Source organism: Bos grunniens, chromosome 11 (genome assembly GCF_055505025.1).
Source record: "Bos grunniens cultivar Pamir isolate PY7600 chromosome 11, Bosgru_T2T1.0, whole genome shotgun sequence".
Classification (NCBI taxonomy): Eukaryota; Metazoa; Chordata; class Mammalia; order Artiodactyla; family Bovidae; genus Bos; species Bos grunniens.
The window spans coordinates 82,513,394-82,538,196 of NC_141175.1; the positions used below are offsets into that span (position 1 = coordinate 82,513,394).

The following is a 24,803-nucleotide window of genomic DNA, read 5'->3' on the forward strand; positions in this document are numbered from 1 at the left end:
TGAGTTTTAAGCCAGCTTTTCCACTCTCCTCTTTCACTTTCATCAAGAGGCTCTTTAGTTCTTCTTCGCTTTCTGCCATAAGGGTGGTGTCATCTGCATATCTGAGGTTATTGATATTTCTCTTGGCAATCTTGATTCCAGCTTGTGCCTCATCCAGCCTGCCATTTTGCATGATGTACTCTGCATATAAGTTAAATAAGCAGGGTGACAATATACAGACGTGACGTACTCCTTTCATGCTTTGGAACCATTCTATTGTTCCATGTCCAGTTCTAACTGTTGCTTCTTGACCTGCATACACACTTCTCAAGAGGCAGGTAAGATGGTCTGGTATTCCCATCTCTTTAGGAATTTTCCACAGTTTATTGTGATCCACACAGGCAAAGGCTTTGGCATAGTCAATAAAGCAGAAGTAGATGTTGTTCTGGAACTCTCTTGCTTTTTTGATGATCCAGCAGATGTTGGCGATTTGATCTCTGGTTCCTCTGTCTTTTCTAAATCCAGCTTAAACATCTGGAAGTTCCTGGTTCACGTATTGCTGAAGCCTGGGTTGGAGAATTTTGAGCATTACTTTACTAGTGTGTGAGATGAGTACAATTGTGTGGTAGTTTGAGCATTCTTTGGCATTGCCTTTCTTTGGGATTGGAATGAAAACTGACCTTTTCCAGTCCTGTGGCCACTGCTGAGTTTTCCAAATTTGCTGGCATATTGAGTGCAACACTTTCAGAGCATCATCTTTAGGATCTGAAATAGCACAACTGAATTCCATTGCCTCCACTAGCTTTGTTCGTAGTGATGCTTCCTAAGGCCCATTTGACTTTGCATTCCAGGATGTCTGGCTCTAGGTGAGTGATCACACCATCGTGATTATCTTGGTCATAAAGATCTTTTCTGTACAGTTCTTCTGTGTATTCTTGCCACCTCTTCTTAATATCGTCTTCTTCTATTAGGTCCAGACCATTTCTGTCCTTTATTGTGCCCAACTTTGCATGAAATGTTTCCTTGGTATCTCTAATTTTTTTGAGAAGATCTCTAGTCTTTCCCATTCTACTGTTTTTCTATTTCTTTGTACCGATAACTGAGGAAGGCTTTCTTGTCTCTCCTCTCTATTCTTTGGAACTCTGCATTCAAATGGGTATATTTCCTTTTCTCCTTTGCCTTTTGCTTCTCTTCTTTTCTCAGCTATTTGTAAGGCCTCCTCAAAAAACCATTTGGCCTTTTTGCATTTCTTTTTCTTGGCGATGGTCTTGATCACTGCCTCCTATATAATATCATGAACCTCCGTCCATAGTTCTTCAGGCACTCTATCAGATCTAATCCCTTGAATCTATTTCTCACTTCCACTGTATAATCATAAGGGATTTGATTTAGGTCATACCTGAATGGTCTAGAGATTTTCCATACTTCCTTCAATTTAAGTTTGATTTTGGCAATAAGGAGGTCATGATCTGAGCCACAGTCAGTTCCCGATCTTGTTTTTGCTGACTGTATAGAGCTTCTCCATCTTTGGCTGTAAATAATGTAATCAATCTGATTTCGGTACTGAACCTCTGGTGATGTCCATGTGTAGAGTCCTCTCTTGTGTTGCTGGAAGAGGCTGTTTGCTATGACCGGTGTGTTCTCGCCACATGACAAGATGGTGGAATAGAAGCATGTGCACTCATCTTCTCCTGCAAGAACTCCAAAATTACAACTTGCTGCTGAACAACCATCAACAGGAGAATGTTGGATCCCAAAGGAGAAGCCCCAGTAAAATGGTAGGAAGGGTGAAAGCACGTTCAGAATCAAAACCCCATACCTGCCAGAGACACTTGGAGGTTCAAACAAAACCTTGTGAGCACCAGGACCCAGAGACCCCACAGAGGCTGAGCCAGAACTGTGTTTGAGTGTCTCCTGTGGAGGTATGGGTCAGCAGTGGCCTGCTGCAGGCGCAGGGGCTCTGGTTGCAGGAGACCTGGTCACACAGCCTGTGGCATAAGCCCTCTTGGAGAAAGTTGCCATTAATCCCACCATAGCACTGCCGACAGCAGACGACCCACAAACTGCAAAACAGTAATACCAAAGACATTCTTGCACTGTTAAGAAAGTTCTAGGACCCACAACAGATTCCCCAACCTGGGGATCTGGCAAAGGGACTGAGAACCCCCAGGTAATTTGGCTTTGGAGTGGGATTTGATTATAGAACCTACACAGGACTGGGGAAACAGATTCTTTGAGAGCACAAACAAAACCTGGTGTGTACCAGGACCCAGGAGAAAGGAGCAGTGACCCCCACAAGAGACTGACCCAGACTTGCCTTTGAGTGTCCCAGAGTCTCCAGGGGAGGTGTGGGTTGGAGGCGGCCTGCTGCAGGGTCAGGGGCATTGAGTGAGGGAGTTTGTGCATGGGACCTTTTGAGGGATTACCTCCACCATAGTTTTGTCTCAGATCAAACAACAGGGAGGAAACACAGCCTCACCCATCAACAGAAAACTGGATTAAAGATTTAATGAGCATGGCCCCACCCATCAGAACAAGACCCAGTTTCCCTCACAGTCAGTCTCTCCTAACAGGAAGCGTCCATAAGCCTTTTATCCTTATCAGTCAGAGGGCAGACAGAATGAAAACCACAATCACAGAAAATGAATCAAAGTGATCACATGGACCACAGCCTTGTCTAACTCAATGAAACTATGAGCCAAGCCATGTACAGCCACCCAAGAGGGATGGGTCATGGTGGAGAGTTCTGACAACACATGCTCCACTGGAGAAGGGAATGTCAAACCACTTCAGTATTCTTGCCTCGAGAACCCCATAAACAGTATGAAAAGGAAAGAAGGTAGGACACTGAAAGATGAACTCCCCAGGTCAGTAGTGCCCAGTATGCTACTGGAGATCAGTGGAGAAATAACTCCAGAAAGAATGAAGAGACAGAGTGAAGTTGCTCAGTCGTGTCTGATTCTTTGCAATCCCATGGACTATAGCCTACCAGGCTCCTCCATCCATGGAATTTTCCAGGCAAGAGTACTGGAGTGAGTTGCCATTTCCTTCTTCAGGGGATATTCCCAACCCGGGGATCGAACCCAGGTCTCTTGCATTACAGGCAGACACTTTACCATCTGAGCTACCAGGGAAGCCCAGAGGCAAAGCGAAAACAATGCCCAGTTGTGGATGTGACTGGTGATGGAAGTAAAGTCCGATGCTGTACAGAACAATATTGCATAGGAACCTGGAATGTTAGGTCCATGAATCAAGATGGCAAGAGTGAACATCAGTATTTTAAGAATCAGTGAACTAAAATGGACTGGAATGGGCAAACTTAAAATCTTAAGGCTATTGTTTTTGTACAAGTATTTCAACTTAAATTTAACAAATTTAAATTACTTTTGAAAGCCAATAAAATAATTCAAATATTAATCTCTACATACAAAGAATATTATCATTATTGGAAGAAATAATGAAAGATTATCTAAACTGGGTGGGATTATAATATACATCGACAGTAATCAAACCATATTGTATTGGCACAAAGATAGAATCAAAACCCACAGAAATAAACCAGGTCATATAATTCATTATTTGAAATTTTAAATATTTTTGTAATTATGTAAATATTAACCAACATTTATTTTGTGCTTACTGTGTCCCCATAACCCTTTACAATAGGGTTTCTCTGTAAATAGCGTATTGGGGGAGGGGGACCAATAACTGTTGGGTGGGTGTAATCCTGTGTATTAGAAGATATTCAGCAGCACCCCTGATCTCTGGTCACTAGATTCCAGTAGCATCTCCCCATCCTCCAGCTGTGAAAACCAAAAATGTCTAAAATGTCTATAGACATCATCTCATGTCCCATGGAAGACAAAATTGTCCCGGGTTACAAATTAGTATTTTTATACAGTTGCAACCAATTATCTACCTACACTACTTGTTATGGTCTGATGTTTTTCAGTTGATTAATATCCACCACACTACAGGAAATACATTCTGCAAAATTCAGTTCAGTTCAGTTCAGTCGTGTCCGACTCTTCACGATCCCATGAATTGCAGCACGCCAGGCCTCTCTGTCCATCACCAACTCCCGGAGTTCACTCAGACTCACGTCCATCAAGTCAGTGATGCCATCCAGCCATCTCATCCTCTGTCGTCCCCTTCTCCTCCTGCGCCCAATCCCTCCCAGCATCAGAGTCTTTTCCAGTGAGTCAAATCTTCGCATGAGGTGGCCAAAGTACTGGAGTTTCAACTTCAGCCTCATTCCCTCCAAAGAAATCCCTGGGCTGATCTCCTAAATAATAGTACTTATGAAAAGATAGGGCAAAACTTTAAAGACCTATGAACTTGGTAACCAGAGCACTTAAAAAAAAAAAAAAGTAGCAATCATATAATAAAAATACCAACACAGTTAAATCTCTACTGACATTTGTACTAATCACAAAGGTCAGTCAGTCCTTTATCTCCTTAAATCCTGGACTTCTACTTCCTCTACTGAGATGTAGGTCACTGTGTACAGTTTCAACAAAACTGAAAATAAAATCTAGAGTGCAGGTGTTTACAAAAATTGGGAAAAATATTTTTCATCCATCTGTAACTCCAAGATGACACATACACTTTCAACACAGTGAAAGCACCCCCGTCTTTGAGGCTACTACTTGCACTGGAGGATGGTACTTTAGTAGAATTTTCATCTTTTGTTTTTCTTAAACACGCTTCATCTGTGAGAATAACTGCTTGGAAAGGCCTCAGATAACTGACATAATTTCCACACTATACTGATACTTTTCTATTGACTGTATATGGGTTAATTCAAGTTTTAAGAGCATATATGGACACATCCTAAATTCCCAAATACAGACGAGAGCTACTTACTTAGTAGCAACAGGCAGCAGTGGCCCAGCAGAAGCAATTGGAGTAAGCAGCGGGCGCTGTGCTAAATGCTTTACAGGAGTTACTTCACTTTATCACCACAACACTCTGATGTGTTTTAGAAAAAGCAACGGGTACTTGGAGAGGTTAAATAATTCTCCCAAGGTTATTCAGCTAAAATATAGTGCAGCCAGATTTCACCCAAAATTGTGAATCCAAAGTCATTTTCCGTTAATAATTTAATGTTATAATACTTTTTAGTTTCCTTCTTAAAATTCCAGTGTTACAATACAACTAAATAATAATTCAAAACTTACTACATATGACATCTTCTTTGGAAAATTCTTTAGCTATTTATTCAAACTCAATAAAGATTTTAAACCTTAAAAGCAACTTTTACCTTCGTTTGCAAGCTACATACTCATCTTCCCAGATCTTGTTAGACAGTGTTTGTTTCCAGAGTTTGTTAGACAGTGGGTAGCCATAAATGAATTTTTAAATTCTGAAGCCACAAAAAAGAAATATTCACCAGCAAGACAAATGGCACAACAATGACTTAAAATTCACCAGGACACGTTCACAAAGCAAGCAAGCCTGTAAAATATTCTGGCATGGGGCTGATGCTTCCACCTCCTTAGGATATTAATTCAAGTTGACATCCCATGCCAACGCATACTGGAATCTGGCCACTGGTCTAAACATATCCATTTAAGAGGAGCAAAAGGGTTATTAGTAAGCACAGACTGTATCAAGCCCTAAATATCTGTTCTTAAAATGATGTTTTCTATTACTTGATTTCTCTGCAAATAGGTACTAGCTGTGAATGAGTTTCTGTGATGGCAATGTCTGTGTTTTTCAAACGTGTTTTAACTGACAGTGTATCTATCTGCCACCCTAACTCCTTCTCCTCAGAAAATACATTAATTAGAAAAAGGAGGTTCTTAGGACTTCCTTGGTGGTCCACTGATTAGGAATCTGCCTTCCAATGCAGGGAATGCAGGTTCGATCCCCACCCTCAAGAACTTCAAATCCTCACTACGATATAATGTAGAATAAACTATTGTATTTTATATGTGATTTTATTTCCTTAAAAATTTTTTGTCTACTTTAAGCTAGGTAGATATGCTTTCCAATTACACAACTCTAACAAGCTTTATGCATCTCAGGGGCAATATCATACTTAAAAATTTTTCAGGTAGGTGGGAACTCATGAGATTTTGTGAGCTGATTTTTCTGCCCACTATAACCTTAAATATCCCAATTTTATTACTTGCTTCAGCATTTATCTTTACATGAGCAATACACAAAATTTTCTAGGCTTTCTATACACTTAGAACACAAGCATGTTCAGTGCTGTAGAGAGAATCACACACTTGAAAAAAAAAAAAGAAATTAGAGCATTCCCAGATGGTTAGGGGTTAAACTTATATGCAGAGTACATCATGAGAAACGCCGGACTGGAAGAAACACAAGCTGGAATCAAGATTGCCGGGAGAAATATCAATAACCTCAGATATGCAGATGACACCACCCTTATGGCAGAAAGTGAAGAGGAACTCAAAAGCCTCTTGATGAAAGTGAAAGTGGAGAGTGAAAAAGTTGGTTTAAAGCTCAACATTCAGAAAACGAAGATCATGGCATCCAGTCCCATCACTTCATGGGAAATAGATGGGGAAACAGTGGAAACAGTGGCAGACTTTATTTTTTGGGGCTCCCAGATCACTGCAGATGGTGACTGCAACCATGAAATTAAAAGATGCTTACTCCTTGGAAGGAAAGTTATGACCAAACTAGACAGCATATTGAAAAGCAGAGACTTCACTTTGCCAACAAAGGTTCGTCTAGTCAAGGCTATGGTTTTTCCTGTGGTCATGTATGCATGTGAGAGTTGGACTGTGAAGAAGGCTGAGCGCCGAAGAATTGATGCTTTTGAACTGTGGTGTTGGAGAAGACTCCTGAGAGTCCCTTGGACTGCAAGGAGATCCAACCAGTCCATTCTGAAGGAGATCAGCCCTGGGTGTTCTTTGGAAGGAATGATGTTAAAGCTGAAGCTCCAGTACTTTGGCCACCTCCTGCAAAGAGTTGACTCATTGGAAAAGACTCTGATGCTCGGAGGGATTGGGGGCAGGAGGAGAAAGGGACGACAGAGGATGAGATAGCTGGATGGCATCACTGACTCGATGGACATGAGTTTGAGTGAACTCCAGGAGTTGTTGATGGACAGGGAGGCCTGGTGTGCTGCGATTCATGGGGTCGCAAAGAGTCAGACACGACTGAGCAACTGAACTGAACTGAGATGATTAGGATTTGGAGCTTTCACTGTCACGGCCCAGGTTCAGTCAATGGTCAGGGAACTGAGATGGCACAAGCCAAAGTGTGGCCAAAATGTTTTTAAATTAACTGATTAAAATAAAAAATTAAAATACTTCAATAAATATATATATATACAAATTTTAAGATGAAATTAAAAATACAACATTGTAAATCAACTATACTTCATAAAATATATTCAAATTTTTTCTATAAAAAACGAGAGAAAAAGAGCTACACAATCAGTAGCTCATTCAGTCCTACATTTTAAAAAGTCAAATAAGAGACAGGGTGCTCAGGCCTGGTGCACTGGGATGACCCTGAGGGATGGGATGGTGAGGGAGCTGCGAGCAGGGTTCAGGTTGGGGAACACATGTACACCCATGGCTGATTCATGTGAAAGTATGGCAAAAACCATCACAATATTGTAAAGTAATTAGCCTCCAATTAAAATTTAAAAAAAGTCAAATAATAAAAATAGCACAAAAGATTACATGAACAATACAGTCTACATAGTTTTGAAAAGGGGAGAGATCAAAGTTCAGGGAAGAGTAACAAAGGGCTGCTGAGGGGGTGGAGAGTGTGGGCCAGGTGCTGCAGACACAATGCGCTAGGGGCACTCCGGGCTCTCGGTCTCTGTGGAGATGGACTTGCTGAACATCTCACAAAGGGCCATACATCTGTCCAAAACTCAAAGAACTGCACACAGAAGTGGGTGAAATGCACTACATATAAAGTATACCTTAACTGAAACAAGGAAAACAAAATCTGTAAATGATTACTTGGAAGCCAATTGTCATTTTGTATAAAATTTCAGACACACCACCTTCAGTTCAGTTCAGTTGCTCAGTCGTGTCCGACTCTTTGCGACCCCATGAATCGCAGCACACCAGGCCTCCCTGTCCATCACCAACTCCCGGAGTTCACTCAGACTCACGTCCATCGAGTCAGTGATGCCATCAAGCCATCTCATCCTCTGTCACCCCCTTCTCCTCCTGCTCCAAATCCCTCCCAGAATCAGAGTCTTTTCCAATGAGTCAACTCTTCGCATGAGGTGGCCAAAGTACTGCAGTTTCAGCTTTAGCATCATTCCTTCCAAAGAACACCCAGGGCTGATCTCCTTCAGAATGGACTGGTTGGATCTCCTTGCAGTCCAGGGGACTCTCAGGAGTCTTCTCCAACACCACAGTTCAAAAGCATCAATTCTTCGGCGCTCAGCCTTCTTCACAGTCCAACTCTCACATTCATACATGACCACAGGAAAAACCATAGCCTTGACTAGACGAACCTTTGTTGGCAAAGTAAAATCTCTGCTTTTCAATATGCTGTCTAGGTTGGTCATAACTTTCCTTCCAAGGAGTAAGCATCTTTTAATTTCATGGCTGCAGTCACCATCTACAGTGATCTGGGAGCCCAAAAAAATAAAGTCTGCCACTGTTTCCACTGTTTCCCCATCTATTTCCCATGAAGTGATGGGACCGGATGCCATGATCTTCGTTTTCTGAATGTTGAGCTTTAAGCCAACTTTTTCACTCTCCACTTTCACTTTCATCAAGAGGCTTTTGAGTTCCTCTTCACTTTCTGCCATAAGGGTGGTGTCATCTGCATATCTGAGGTTATTGATATTTCTCCCGGCAATCTTGATTCCAGCTTGTGTTTCTTCCAGTCCGGCGTTTCTCATGATGTACTCTGCACACACCATCTTACAGCTTAGCAATTTCATTTCTGGGAACATGTCTTCCAGTTATATCCAGAGTACAAAATTATCCATTATCTAAAGGATACTCAATGCACTTTTGTAAAATTTAAAAATCAAATGCTTTCAAAAATAAAACAATAAAGTCTAAGATCAAACATTAAGGACTATATAAATATCTGAAATTATTTTGGGAACACAAATTGATTTGTACAGATCAGAATGCCAATAAATGCAATCTCTCAGCCTATAATGGAGAAGGAAATGGCACTCCACTCCAGTAATCTTGCCTGGGAAATCCCATGGACAGAGAGGAGCCTGGTGGGCCATAGTCCAAGGGGTTGCCAAACAGCAGCAGCCTATAATAAACTACTTACCATCTCTTTAAAACACACACAAAACAAAACAAAACTTCTAAACACAGTTGAGTACAGACATGGCCATCTGTTCTCAAAGCTTAGTCATTACTGACTGACCTTTCCTGGTACTGAGTTCATAAAAATGCAGAAGTCTACAATCTCGTGTTATCCACAGCCACCCATCTGCCCACCACGGACAATAATAACCCACCAACCACACTGGGTACTATGGTTTACAAACTCTACCTTGAGTTGATTTAACTTTTCTGCATATACTTCCTATAGGAAAGCATGGTAAAGAATGCAAATTATAAAAACCTTAGGAATAATTTCTAAACCTCTCTATGACAAAAATTCTAAATTTCTGTATGACAAAAATAAATAAAACATTTAAATATAAAATCATTAAGATTTTTTAAGCGAGGAGGTAACAGGTGCAATACTCACAGACAAATACTTCTAAATTTGTTTATCTTTAATATGCAAAATACTCTTGCCAATACATATAAATAACCAATAGAAAATACACAAGAAATTTACAGAATAGCTAAAAATAACTAAGGAAAGCATAATTTCAACTTTTAAAAATAATAATAAAAAAAGCAACAACAAATGAAAAGCTAATACAAAAATGTGACAAAATGGGGGCGCTAATAATCTATCAGTGAATGCATCTGATTTGCTCATACAAAAATTACAAAAATTTTTGAAGGGCAAAGTGGCATTTTTAATACTTCCAGGAAGCTATGCTTGAAAAATGTTTATGCAGCATAAGTATGTGTAAAGACTTTCTAGCAGTATCATTTGCTCAAAATATGTAGGGACTTCCCTGGTACTCCAGTGGATAAGACTCTGCAGTCCCAATGCAGGGGGCCGAGAGTTCAATCCCTCGTCAAGGAACTAAGATCCCACATACTGCAACTAAGCCCTCGCACTTGAGAGCCCATGCTCCCCAACTAGGAAAGCCTGAATACCACAATGAAGAGCCTGCACACTGCAGTGATGACCCAGTGCAGCCAAAGTAAATTTTTTAAAAATGTAAACACCTAAATGTCTATCAACAGGGGTACTGGTAAAGGAAATAAATTATGCCACATCCAGGCAGAATTAAGAACTCTACAGTCACAAAAAGAATAAAGCACTCTTCTCGTTAGGAAAGATGCAAAAGATACACCATTAACTGAAAGAAGCAGTTGCAGAGTAACCTGCAACTTGCCACTGCACAAGGACCATTCCTGAATGGATTATGAGCCACTGCTGTTACCAAAATAAAATATGGGTTTTGGCTTTTTATACTGTTCATGGGGTTCTCAAGGCAAGAATACTGCCATTCCCTTCTCCGGGGAACTATGTTTTGTCAACCTGCAGACATGAAATTAAATGACGCTTGCTCCTTGGAAGAAAAGTTATGACCAACCTAGACAGCCTATTAAAAAGGAGAGACATTACTTTGCCAACAAAAGTCCATCTAGTCAAAGCTATGGTTTTTCCAGCAGTCACGTATGGATGTAAGAGTTGGACCTTTAAGAAAGCTGAGCACTTCTGAACTGTGGTATTAGAGAAGACTCTTGAGAATCTCTTGAACAGCAAGGAGATCAAACTAGTCAATCCTAAAGGAAATCAATCCTGAATATTCATTGGAAGGACTGATGCTGAAGCTGAAGCTCTAATACTTTGGCCACCTGATACAAAGAACTGACTCCTTAGAAAAGAGTGATGCTGGGAAAGACTGAAGGCAGGAGGAGAAGGGGATGACAGAGGATGAGATGGTTGGATGGCATCACCAACTCAGTGGGCGTGAGTTTGAGCAAGCTCCAAGAGTTGGTGATGGACAGAGAAACCTGTGCAGTCCATGGGGCCACAAAGAGTCAGACACAACTGAGTGACTAAACTGAACTGAAATACGGGTTTGGAATGAAGAAAAGGGTGTGGTGTTCATTTTCTATATTACACTTTATTTTGCGTTTCATGTTTTAAATGTTAAGAATATTTTACTTTTCAAATCAGAAAATAAGGGTTTTAAGTATACAGTTATGACAGAAAAAAGAAAAATTAAGTCTTGCTAGGAAGATACGCTTTTAAAATGTAAAGTTTTGAATCTCTCTGGTCTACAAACTTCCCAGTTCAGCCAAAATCCCCACCAGAACTTAAGTGTTCACTAGATTCCATGGCTACCTCAGATAGATGATGTGAAGGCACACAAATCTCAAAGCATGAGTCTGTCACATTACAATACAAGTTCAACAACATTAACGCTCTTAAAGTTGTATTTAAAAGAAAAATACAGGTAGAAAACTCATGAAAATGTGAAATGAAAAATGAATAATTGATCAAATAAATGATTTTTCATTGCTGTTTGTTGTATTTCTAAAATTGGAAGAGGTCATTACTTTTAAACTTTGGCCTGAAAGTTGTTTTTTCCATCTGATGAAAATACTCAAGTTTCAAGGAAATTTGTTTTCACAGGATTTGAAACTCAAAGAAAAACATACCTTCTAAGAGCATTTCTGGAATGTCTGCTTGATATCTAGGTCCCACTCTGATTTCACCTTTGTCAGCTAATAGTGTTTTCACTGAGGGATCATAGACCAATGAATAGAAAAAAGTATCCTGGAAAAAAAGATGACAGAAGACAGAAATATCAACATAAACGTAATTCCTTCTACTTTTTATAAAGCAATAAATCCAGTGTCATAATAATGAAACCATAAAGACTCCACAGAGCATAAAATTTCATTTTGGTGAATAAATTCATAAATCTTTAAGGAGAGCATAATGTTACTATCATCAGGTAAACAGTATAAAATTAAATTAAATGAAAACAAATAGCTTACAATTGAGGTGGATAATAAAGTGTTACTATTATTTGTTTAGTTAGTCTAACAGAAAACGATTAATTGCTCTAAAAGTTAAGCTAAAGTCAAATAAAGACCACTGAAATCCAGTGGTCATTTTAAAGCTGTAAAGCCCACCCCAAACACTAAGGGTGCCTTCAAAGACGTGTGATACTCTTACTTTGACACTGCCCATCCCACATTTTATCAAAAATATTAAAATGCAGACACATTTCACATTAAAACTATAGAACTTAGTTTATATGCAGTTTACTAATGTGTCACACTATATACACTTAATTACAATTATCTATTTAATTACAATTATCCATTAATTATAATTCTGCAGTTGTCCTTTAAATTCTAAAACATATGTCTATATGGGTAAGCATATAAACCTAACTATACATTCTATCATCACCAGCATACCCATCTAACTTTCCATGGTCACTTAAAAGAGCAAACATCCTACTTACTGGACCTAAAGGATAAAACGACCTATAGCCACCAGTCTTTAGCTGAATTCTGCATAACCACTAGAAATCATCTGAACCAGCAAAGTCTTGCCTTTTGCTCCCCCCGATCTCCCTGCCCCATGGATGTGAGGGTCATCTACTGCATGACTCTCCATATTAAACCCTGAAAGGGCCTATTAAAGAACAGTAGATTGATAAAGGACTGAGGTTAAAAAGCAAGAGGATAGGAAAAAAAAATCCTAAAGACTTGGCAAATTTTTATCTACTACAATCCTTAGCAGATACAAATTGTTAACAAATTAGAAGGTAACAAATAGCATCTTTAAAAAACAAATCAGAGGATTTCCAAGTGGCCCAGTGGTGAGGCCTCTGCACTCCCACGCAGTGGCCTGGGCTCCATCCCTGGTCGGGCAACTAAGATCCCGCAAGCCAAGCCACGCAGACACAGTGCAGCAGTAAAAGTTCGCTCTCGGCGCGGCCAAATACAGTGTAATATACTAAAATATATTGGCTATTTCTTCTTTTTATTTCTGCTCCTGTGAACAAAAGATAATTTCTGAGCATCATCAATCCATAGTATCCATCATTCTGTTTGACAGACTGACAATAAACCCTTCTTTTTCAAATTTCACAAGACTATTAGCCTTTTCTTCTGCTTTGAATACTTACTTTCCTTCTTATTAGGTTTCTGGTACACAGTAGTTCTACATGTTTGCATCAGTCTTTTTCTGTAATTTTACTTCATTTGAGATAAGGGAGCAACACTTTCGAGCATAGAAAACTATTTTTTTTAAAAGAAAATATGTCCCTTTAATTTTGCTTTTTAAAATATATATGTAATGAAGATTCTGGGAAAACAAACACTATGAAATTATGAAGGTTAAATACTGAACCATCAATAAATAGTAAAGTATTTTCCCCACAACAAAATTGATAAAAGTCACATAAAACTGCAAAATGTAAAATAGTCTGCTTACGAGAATTTCCTCCCTTCAATGGCGTCCATGCTCTAATTCAATTTCATAAAAATGTTTATGACGTCTCTTGAAGGTTACAGAAAAATTTATTCTTAGGTGACAAAGTTTATTAGGATTCTAGTAAAGGAAGCAGACCACCAATGGTAAAATTTTATCTGCAAAGAGCCTAAAAGAAAAGCTATTTACTTCGAAAAATTTTTTTTTGAAGTAGGATCAAGTATTTTTATTTATTTCATACAGCCCAAATTAGTTTGTCCCTCCAAAAAAGTTCTTTCACTACCAATTCAATCATTTGCTATACTTTACCAACTTTTCATTCCGAAGCAAAGATAGATCTAAGGAGTTTTTGCCAACTTTTATCTCAGTTAACCAGAAAAATGAAATTACCCGAATATATTCTAATCATTATACTTTTACCATAATATTGTTATCATTATGCAATAATTTGTTAGAAGAAGAAATAATACAAATGTATAGGCTTTGTATGAAATAGAGAGGGAAAAACACACACAAGTATAATTGTGAATTACCTCTTTATCGAGATATGACAATACTGACTCTGTCTCATTCAGAAGGGCAACACTGCATTTCCCCCTGTTGAAAGAGAAAAAAAGTGAATAAATGCAAGAAAAGCCACTTTGCCTTCACAGAGATGATATACACAAAGTTAGGAACATTCAAAATGTAAAGGTAGTATTAAGAACTAGATGACAGTCAGGAACATCTAGACATGCATACACTTGGACTTATTCTACAACTTGGTGTTATGGAACCTAAAAAATAAGGCTGTAGACATTTGTTGAGAGGCTAACCTGGGGAAGGAACAGTGTTAGGTAGTAAATCCCTATAACATACAACATTTTATAGGTATTTCCTAACTCTTTAAGAAGAAAAGAAGAATACAATGTAATCTTCAGACAAAGTTAGTTTCTGAATCTGTAAAGAGTTAATATGAGGTAATTTTATACAAGGGATTTTTAAAGAAATCACCATGTAAACCAGTGCCTAAAATAACCTTCAAATTTTTATAGTAGCCACTGCATACAAGAACATAAAAATAATACACATTTACATCAGGATTACCTGATGTAACTATACCTTTATTGCTAACTTACCTTTATTGAAACTGCTCGAAAGACTAGTTAAAATTTAAACACGAGGAACTCCTATAGAGCAAGGGGCAAATAAAGATCGACATATTCATGGATCTTGAAGTCTCATGGCATTTACCTTTGATCACAGCTGGGTGTGTACTTGAAAATGAAATGCTGTTTAAAAAAGGCCTGTCTAGACCTGAGAAAAATTATGGTTATTCACGTAGTGGCATTTAATACCACTTTTAAAATTATCTTCCCAGTTTGAAAAACTCAGTATAGCTACTAATTTGACAGGAGAATTCTGAGAGACTATTCAAGTTACAGATATTGGTCAGGACTCACAAAATACTTTTAAAATGTCATAATATCACTTGGTTTTCTAAACAAAAATCATGACTTGCTCTCCACGAATTAACATGTAAAAACAAATGCATCAAATACACATTACATAGGAAGTTTGTTGTTGGATTACCAGAGTGAAATACAGTTCAAAGGAAAAAACTACCAAAAGCAAAACACGAATGCATAAGTCAAAAACTACACTAAGCATTTTGCAACTGTATATTCCTTAAATTTAAATTGAAAAAAAAATGTTTTCCTCTCATCAAAATATCTTTCTCTGTTAATCATCTTAGATTGATATCACTTCAAAAGGTTTGTCCTGTATACGAGACAGCAAAAGAGACACTGATATATAGAACAGTCTTTTGGACTCTGTGGGAAAGGGAGAGGGTGGGATGATTTGGAGAATGGCATTGAAATACGTATAATATCATATATGGAATGAGTCGCCAGTCCAGGTTCGATGCACGATACTGGATGTTTGGGGCTGGTGCACTGGGACGACCCAGAGGGATGCTATGGGGAAGGAGGAGGGAGGAGAGTTCAGGATGGGGAACACATGTATACCTGTGGCAGATTCATTTCGATGTTTGGCAAAACCAATACAATATTGTAAAGTTTAAAAATAAAATAAAATTAAAAGAAAAAAAAAAAAGGTTTCTCTGAGAGCACGTGGTACTTCTACACTATCCTGTCAAATCGGTAATTCGGTTACTTCGAGTTATGAAGGTTTTCTGTTTTTCCAATGTATTTTATTCGTGCACAGTACTGAAGCAGAAAAAATAACACCATTATTTCAGTGAATATAACACTCAAAATCAATAATTACCTGATATGCTCATGCAAAGGACAGAATTACAAGGGGAACTGCTCTGCTGCTGTTAGCACATCTACGACTGCCATAGAAGAACTTCTATGACCCATGAATATGTGCTCACACATGCAAGAGTGCTTAAGGAACAGACGGGATTTCCAAAAATAGTTTCATTTACTTCTCTTGCTTCAGCAACAGCTGACAAAGCAATATTTCTAACATTTAATACTTATTCCACCTAGAAATCATAAAATCTTTTTAAGTTCTCTATAGTCAGGTTTAAAAAAAAATGGGGAGGAGCAGATGCTATAAATATTATTTTAATAGGTATCACTTGAATTTTATAAGATAACAGACACTAAAAATTCATAAAAAGAATACAGCATAAAGGTGCCTCCATACTGTCTGAAATGATAAAAGATTTTTTTTTTTTTTTAAATTATTTATTTATGGCTACGCTGGGTCCTCAATGATGCATGCAGGCTTTCTCTAGCTGCAGTGAGCAGGGGCTACTCTCTAGTTGCAGTGTACCAGCTTCTCTTGTTGCGGCGCATGGGCTCTAGAGCACAGGTACACAGGCTTAGCTGCCCCGCGGCATGTAGAGTCTTCCTGGACCAGGGATCAAACCCCATGTCCCCTGCCTGCATTGGCAGGCAGACTCTTAACCACTGGACCCCCAGCAAAGTCCATGAAAAAAGATGTTAAACCGAATCACTAAACCGTTATTTTCATATTTACATTAGGAGGTAAGGAAACATTGGTTATACTGGTTTTAGAGGCCCAAGATGATTACAAAACCAATAAAAGGACAGCCATCCCAATCAATCTAAAATGTAAGATATTTTCAGAAGTACAGATTTTACGCAAAAAGGAAAGGATAATAGATGATTTTAACTTATAATTTTTCTTTAATGTACCTATACTGTACCTTTCCCATTAAAAACAAAAACGTGACACTTAACTTTCCATGTGCATATATTAACAGCTAACAAAGTAAGAGGCTGAGTCAGAGTTATTTTGTGAAGTAAACATGAACATGTAATTAACACGTGTACCACCATGCCAAGAGTTGTTGACAAAGTAGTTTCAAAAGAGACTTAAAGTGTTGGCTTCCGTTATGCTGAACAAATCTTGGCTCACAGGAAAAACATGATAAATTTTAAGCTAACTGCAAACTAAAGGAACTATTAACAAATTCTGAATATAGATAATGCAATTGTTTTACCCTGAACCTCAAGCAATGAACCTGTGTCTCTTGCACAGCACTTTAAACCATAAGGAATAAAGATATGAAAACATTAACAATATAAAACATAGGAAAGACTGTAACATTGAGAAAGATCACTCAAGGCCCATTCATACTGCTTTTCGACAGGAGCACACAATTTCTAGAGATAACATATTTTCCCACGTATCATTCAAAAAGTTTTTTTTTTAGTATATTTTATTTCAAAATATATATATAAATATTATATTTCAGAAATGGCAGAGTACAGGGACAGAGAAAAATGTGATTATTACAACACAATACAGTCCCGTGTTTAATGGCAGGTACTGATCAGCCTGAAATCTGCTGTTTCCTTAACAAGATGCTAGCATAATCCCACAGGACTCAAAAACCTTATGTAAAATGTGCACCCAGGTTATTTTTCCTCTTATCAAAAGATGTTACCCATTTGTACAAGTGGAAAACAAGGAAGTTTAAATTAGCATCCATTTCCCCCACTATCTGAAGGCTTTCCTTCACTAACACACAGAAGTACAATGGTCCAGGACCTGGAAAAATGAAACTTTCTTAGTGTCGCACGAAGATAATTGAATTCAAATATCTTGGAAGGAATCCAAGCATCTATGTGGTTAACAAGCATGACCAGGTGATCCTTAGGCACACTGAACATGAATTTTAAACCTGCCTTGTTCACTGAAAGCCATTATTTCTTCATTAAAGAAAGGTATTTTTCCATTTAAAAAAAAGAAATCTTGCCATTTGCAAAAACATAGCTAGATCTAGAGGGTATGAAATAAATCAGACGAAGACAGACAAATAGCCATGTGATTTCTCACTTACATGTGGAATTTAAAAAACAAAAAAATAAAACAAAAGGAAAACAGACTCACAGAGAACTAACATGTGGTTGCCAGAGGCGAAGGAGTAGAGATGGGGGCGGGCAGTGGTGCATGGGGGCGGGCAGTGGTGCATGGGGGCAAATAGGTGAAGGGGACTAAGGGGTACAAACATCCAATTAGAAAATAAATAAGTCATGGGAATGTAATAATATAGAGCATAAGGAATATGGTCAGTGATATTATAGTAACTTGGTATGGGGGACAGACAGTTTCTAGTCTTATTGTGATCATCTCGTAATGTATGCAAATGTCAAATCACTATGTAGTACACCTGAAACTAACATAATGCTGTATGTCGATTACATTTCACTTTTTAAAATATGCAAAGAAATAGTTTGCTGTTGTGGTGGGGGGAAGACTCTCAACATTCTAAGCCATTAGGAAAATGCAAAATCAAAAACACAGTGAGATACAGTTCACAGAAAACCACAAAGATGGGCTAAAATGAAAAACACAGACAATAACAAGTGTTGACATGGATTGGCAAAACTGGAACACTAACACTTTGCTGGTGAGGATACAAAACTGTGTAGTCACTTGAGAAAACAGTTTGGCAGTTCCTCAAAATGTTAAACACACAGCTGCCATCTGATCTAGCAATTCCACACGTTAAGTATAATACCATGAGAAAAGAAAACATACATCCACACAAAATCTCGTGCACAGACATTCACAGCGGCATTATTTACAACAGACAAAAAGTAGAACAATCGAAATTTCCATCAACTGATGAATGAGCAAACAAAACGTGCAGTTCTAGCCCAAGTCCAAAGGCCTGAGAATCAAGAGTGCTGCTGCTATGAGTCCCAGAGAGGAAGAAACCGCGGCCCCAGCTCGTCAGTCAGAGGGAGAATTCTCTCTCCTACCTTTTTGCTCTTTTCAGACCCTCAACCGAATGGAAGAGGTTTCCCTCACACTGGGAAAGACAATCTGCTTTACTCAGTCTACTGATTCAAATAATCTCTTCTGGAAACACCCTCATGGACACACACAGGGTTTTTTACCAGACATCTGAGTATGACAGGAGCCCAGTCAAGTTGACCACTAATTTAACCACCACAATATCTCAATAAAGTCATTATTAAAAAATATATATATATTCTTCTTCATAACTATCAAGGTCATGAAAAACAAGGAAAGACCGGGACATTCTACAGACCAGAGGAGATGATGAAGACATGATGCCTAAATGCAATGCCAGGGTAAATCTGGGAACAGCAAAAGGACGTCAGAGAAAGAGTGATTAATGTCTGGATACAGTCTGGAGTGTAGTAACACAGTAACATATCTGTGTGAATTTCTTAGTTTTGATGAAGATGGCAAGATTAAATGAACTGTAAACATTAAGCAAGACCTGAGTGGAGAGCACATGGACACTCTCTGTGCCATCCTGGAAGCTTTGTCTGCAAACCAGACAGTACCCCAAATCAAAAGGCTCACTTTCTAAGACTCCCTCCTTTCGAAAAAGTGGCATGTGTGTCACTGATCTTATGAGTCTGATATTAGCCACAAACTGAATTCTGAACATTTTTTCATATAAAGAATTACGCCTGGTTCTGTGATTGAAATTCAGCAAATAGTTTTATACACCATTTAATCCACTAAACACAATGAACAAATTTTTTTAAATGAAATTTTAAAATGCAAAATGCTTTCAGCAGATTATGTTTCTCAACAGCAGGAATGTAAGATAGGACAAAAGAAAAGATTCAAAATTCTGAGGGAAATTATTTCCAAACCAGAATTATATACCTAAACAAATCATCAGTCAAGTGTGAAAAACATTTTCAGATAAGCAAGGACTAAAATGTTTTACATTTTAGAAGAGTAATCAAAAGGAAAACGCAAAACAATTATTAATTCCAAGGAAAACAAAAGGTTGTACAAGAGACAATTATGTGAGGAATATTTATGTGCTCATAAAATACAGAGATATTAAGTTAAATAAAACTGTGATATGCTGGAAACACAAAAGGGAATGGAGAAGAGGAAGCAAAGAGACATTTTCAAAATTGAAAATGAATAGTGGCAGTGTAAGAGTAGTATAAACACCAAAGTCAGCGTTAGAGAAGTTGAAAATAACTGCACAATGGGAACCAGCCACATAACTGCCTGAGGTAATACTAGACAGCTGTATTAGTATATTTAAAGTGAAGGGGGAGGGTCCTAATTAGATCAAGTATATAAATCCATGTGTATACACACACACGTACATACACCAAGGGAGCAAGAGTTATGATGACACTAAATTAGGTTTTCTCAACCCTGGCAGCACCACTGGCTGAGTCAGTAGATGATAGAGGAGTCCTAAACCAGATGCAAACCCAAAACTGTCCAGACTCTGTCAAATGTTCCTTGGGAGACAAGAGTGCTCCTGGATGAGAACACAATATTGACTAATGGTTTTCTTAACTATATCTTACTAACAAATATTTAAGGACTGACTATATAAGCGAAAAAATATAATTTTATACAACTTTGGATTATTAAAAAGAGAATAAAGGAAAAAGAAATCTGGACACTTTTAGGTATTCCTATTCAAATATATATTTTCTGTTGTTAATACTACTTTAACAGATGTTAACAAATAAAAGTTAAAGCAGGCCCCCAAGAAACACAACAGAAAAGCTGAAACACCTCTGTGAGTAGGTAAGCTAGAAGAATGAAAAACCAAGAAACCAAGGCTGAGCTTAAGGTAACAGCTCAGTGGATTCTGTGAAGAAACACGACAAGCAGTGTTTTAGAAAGCCCCCTGTGTTTATGGCATGTGGAGAGAACCAAAGCAATAAGATATGAATCCCTGATACTGGAGATATGATAACAAACATGAAAGAAACTTTCAAAGAGAAATTCAAGGGAAAAAAATCCTCTCTTGGTGCCACTTTCCCTTTCATAACTAGGAGAAAGTGAAATGTTCAAAAGGCACTAGGAAGTTCCTCTTCTCCAAGACAAGATGACCAATAAACTGTTTTGATACTAAGAAAATCTCGTAAGCGTTTATTTGCACAACCGTGTGGAACACCAGTACAAAATGTAGGCTATTCTGTGGTATACACCCAGTGCTTTTCTTCATTATCATTTTAGTTGCAAAAGAAAACACTTCAACCACCAAAGATTACATAGCATAAACACAACAGTTGAGAAAAAATGTGCTAAACATGTAGACTTAAAAATGTTAAATTATGGTATGATTTTTCTCATTTTTGTTTTTCCTCTAGTCCTGCTTCTCCTAAAAGCCTAAACACACTAGGTAACTTCTTTCTGCTAAATTCATCTCTTAAGTAGCACTACTTATGGTCTCAGTAGCACTCTTTTGGCTAATTCAAATTTTGTTTACAGATACCAAGAAAGTCACAAAAATCTAACATCTTAAAATAAAAATACTGGCACAACGAAATGTAGAGAAAGAAAATTGCTTTTATTAGTTTCTTTAACATTAATAGTCAACTCTAGAGAGAGACTGCTAACTCACAGTGGAGTTCTATTTTTTTATTTATACACTTTAAACTTAACATTACTAAAACAGGAGGGAAGGGGGCAGAGCACAACCTTTAAAAGAATGACAGAGCCCGAGGACACAACATGAACTGATTAGAACCAAACAAGCCCAAGATGGCAGACAGTCGAAGTCCACTAGACTCTGAGCCTCAGTATACTCTCACTGTAATACATGCATGCTTAGTCACTCAGCTGTGTTCAGCTTTTTGTGGTCCCATGGACAGCAGCCCACCAGGCTCCTCAGTCCATAGGGATTCTCCAGGCAAGAAAACTGGAGTAGGTTGCCATGCCCTCCTCCACAGGATCTTCCCAACCCAGGGATCGAACCCAGGTCTTCCACATTGCAAGCCAGATTCTTTACCAACTGAGCTACCAGGTAGCGAACTGAATGACACACCCACAGGCACCGTGACATTTCCAAAGTCGGCCATAAAGGTCAAAAAGTGCATGGTGGTGCAATTTCTGGAAACCCCTCAGTTCAGTCGCTCAGTCATGTCCGACTCTTTGTAACCCCATGAATCACAGCACGCCAGGCCTCCCTGTCCATCACCAACTCCTGGAGTTCACCCAAACTCACATCCATTGAGTCAGTGATGCCATCCAGCCATCTCAACCTCTGTCGTCCCCTTCTCCTCCTGCCACCAATCCCTCCCAGCATCAGAGTCCTTTCCAATGAGTCAACTCTTTGCATGAGGTGGCCAAACTACTGGAGTTTCAGCTTTAGCATCAATCCTTCCAAAGAATACCCAGGACTGATCTCCTTTAGGATGGACTAGTTGGATCTCCTTGCAGTCCAAGGGACTCTCAAGAGTCTTCTCCAACACCACAATTCAAAAGCATCAATTCTTTGGGGCTCAGTTTTCTTCACAGTCCAACTTTCACATCCATACATGACCACTGGAAAAACCACAGCCTTGACTAGATGGACCTTTGTTGGCAAAGTAAAGTCTCTGCTTTTGAATATGCCATCTAGGTTGGTCATAACTTTCCTTCCAAGGAGTAAGCATCTTTTAATTTCATGGCCACAGTCACCATCTGCAGGGATTTTGGAGCCCCAAAAAATAAAGTCTGACACTGTTTCTACCATTTCCCCACCTATTTCCCATGAAGTGATGAGACCAGATGCCATGATCTTCGTTTTCTGAATGTTGAGCTTTAAGCCAACTTTTTCACTCTCCTCTTTCACTTTCATCAGTGGGCTTTTTAGTTCCTCTTCACTTTCTGCCATAAGGGTGGTGTCATCTGCATATCTGAGGTTATTGATATTTCTCCCGGCAATCTTGATTCCAGCTTGTGCTTCTTCCAGCCCAGTGTTTCTCATGATGTACTCTGCATAGAAGTTAAATAAGCAGGGTGACAATATACAGCCTTGACATACTCCTTTTCCTATTTGGAACCAGTCTGTTGTTCCATGTCCAGTTCTAACTGTTACTTCCTGACCTGCATATAGGTTTCTCAAGAGGCAGGTCAGGTGGTCTGGTATTCCCATCTCTTTCAGAATTTTCCACAGTTTATTGTGATCCACACAGTCAAAGGCCTTGGCATGGTCAATAAAGCAGAAATATATGTTTTTCTGGAACTCTCTTGCTTTTCTGATGGTCCAGCAGATGTTGGCAATTTGATCTCTGGTTCCTCTGCCTTTTCTAAAACCAGTTTGAACATCTGGAAATTCACGCTTCACGTATTGCTGAAGCCTGGCTTGGAAATCCCTACTCCTTGCCAAAATGGTTGGAATACTCCTCTCACTCATTAGCTTATGAAATATCCACCCCCCCATCCCCCACGTATAAAAACTGACAAACCCATACTCTGTGCCTCTCTCGCCTTCTGAGATGGCTCACACCATGGAGTGTGTTTCTTTCTAAATAAATCCACTTCTTATCTATTACTTTGTCTCCCACTGAATTCTTTCTGCTATAAGACATCAAGAACTTCAGCTTCATTAAGCCTGATACAAGGTGTGTGATCTCATTAAAAGACAGTAAATTCAAATCCCAATCAGAGTTACAGTTTCATTACTACTTAATTATCAATAGACACAAGTCTGTAAAAATTTGTTTTCTCTGAAGATTTTAAAAAGGTCTCAATAGAGACATCATAAATTCACAAATTACAAATCCTTTCAGTTCAATTCCCCTGCTTTGACCAATATAGAAACATGAAGAAAGAAATACAAATACAAAAAACATAATTAAGACATTTTTCTACTGTTTTACTTTGCAATTTAATTTGTACACAACCTCATAATTCAACATGTGAAATGACCTACGCACAGATTTGCTCTTTGCAGTACTATTTGTAACAGTAAAAGACTAAAATGAAGCAAGTATCCATCAATTATTGGATTACGAACAAAGTGAGTAAACGTGATGGAATTCCAGCTGAGCTATTGCAAGTTCTAAAAGATGCCATGAAAGTGCTACACATTCAATATGCCAACAAATATGGAAAACTCAGCAATGGGCACAGTAAAGGACAGAAACGGTATGGACCTAACAGAAAAGAAGATGTTTAAAAAAAAGGTGGCAAGAATACACAGAAGAACTATACAAAAAAGATCTTCATGACCCTGATAACCACAATGGTGCGATCACTGGACTAGAGCCAGACATCCTGGAGTCCAAAGTCAGGTGGGCCTTAGGAAGCATCATGATGAACAAAGTTAGTGGAGGTGATGGAATTCCAGCTGAGCTATTTCAGGTTCTAAAAGATGATGCTGTTAAAGTATTGTACTCAATATGCCAGAAAATTTCAAAAATTCAGCAAGGGCCACAGGACTGGAAAAGTTCAGCTTTCATTCCAATCCCAAAGAAAGGAAATGCCAAAGAATGTTCAAACTACCACACAACTGGATTCATCTCACATGCTAGCAAAGTAATGCGCAAAATTCCCCAAGTCAGGCTTCAACAGTATGTCAACCGAGAACGTCCAGATGTCCAAGCTGGATTTAGAAAAGGCAGAGGAACCAGAGATCAAATTGCCAAAATCCACTGGATCACAGAAGAAGCAAGAGAGTTCCAGAGAAACATCTACTTCTGCTTTACTGACTACGCCAAAGCCTTTAACTGTGTGGATCACAACAAACTGTGGAAAATTCTTAAAAGAAATGGGAACACCAGACCACTTTAATCGTCTCCTGCGAAACCTGTATGCAGGTCAAGAAGCAACAGTTAGAACTGGACATGGAACAACAGACAGGCTCCAAATTGGGAAAGGAGTACGTCAAGGCTACATATTGCTACTCTGCTTCAGTTCAGTCACTCAGTAGTGTCTGAATCTTTGTAACCCCATAGACTGCACAAGCTTCCCTGTCCATCACCAACTTATTTCCTTTAGGATTGACTGGTTGTATCTCCTTGCAGTCCAAAGGACTCTCAAGAGTCTTCTCCAACACCACAATTCAAAAGCATCAATTCTTTGGCGGTCAGCTT

At 38.6% G+C, this 24,803-nt stretch overlaps 1 protein-coding gene across 26 annotated transcripts in view; it reads right to left on the minus strand.

Annotated features, from left to right (window-relative positions):
- The window catches only part of MTA3 (metastasis associated 1 family member 3), a 213,819-nt gene that overhangs the window by 72,621 nt on the left and 116,395 nt on the right, over positions 1–24,803 (minus strand). For all 26 annotated transcript variants that reach the window (XR_015137062.1, XR_015137063.1, XR_015137066.1 and 23 more), the window contains 2 exons: positions 14,025–14,088; positions 11,700–11,817 (listed from right to left, as the gene is read on the minus strand). Coding sequence is in view for 19 of the 26 variants with exons in the window: in XM_086327254.1 (XP_086183380.1) it covers positions 11,700–11,817; positions 14,025–14,088 (182 nt within the window). In the remaining 7 variants the exon portion in view is untranslated. The remainder of the gene's footprint in view (positions 1–11,699; positions 11,818–14,024; positions 14,089–24,803) is intronic.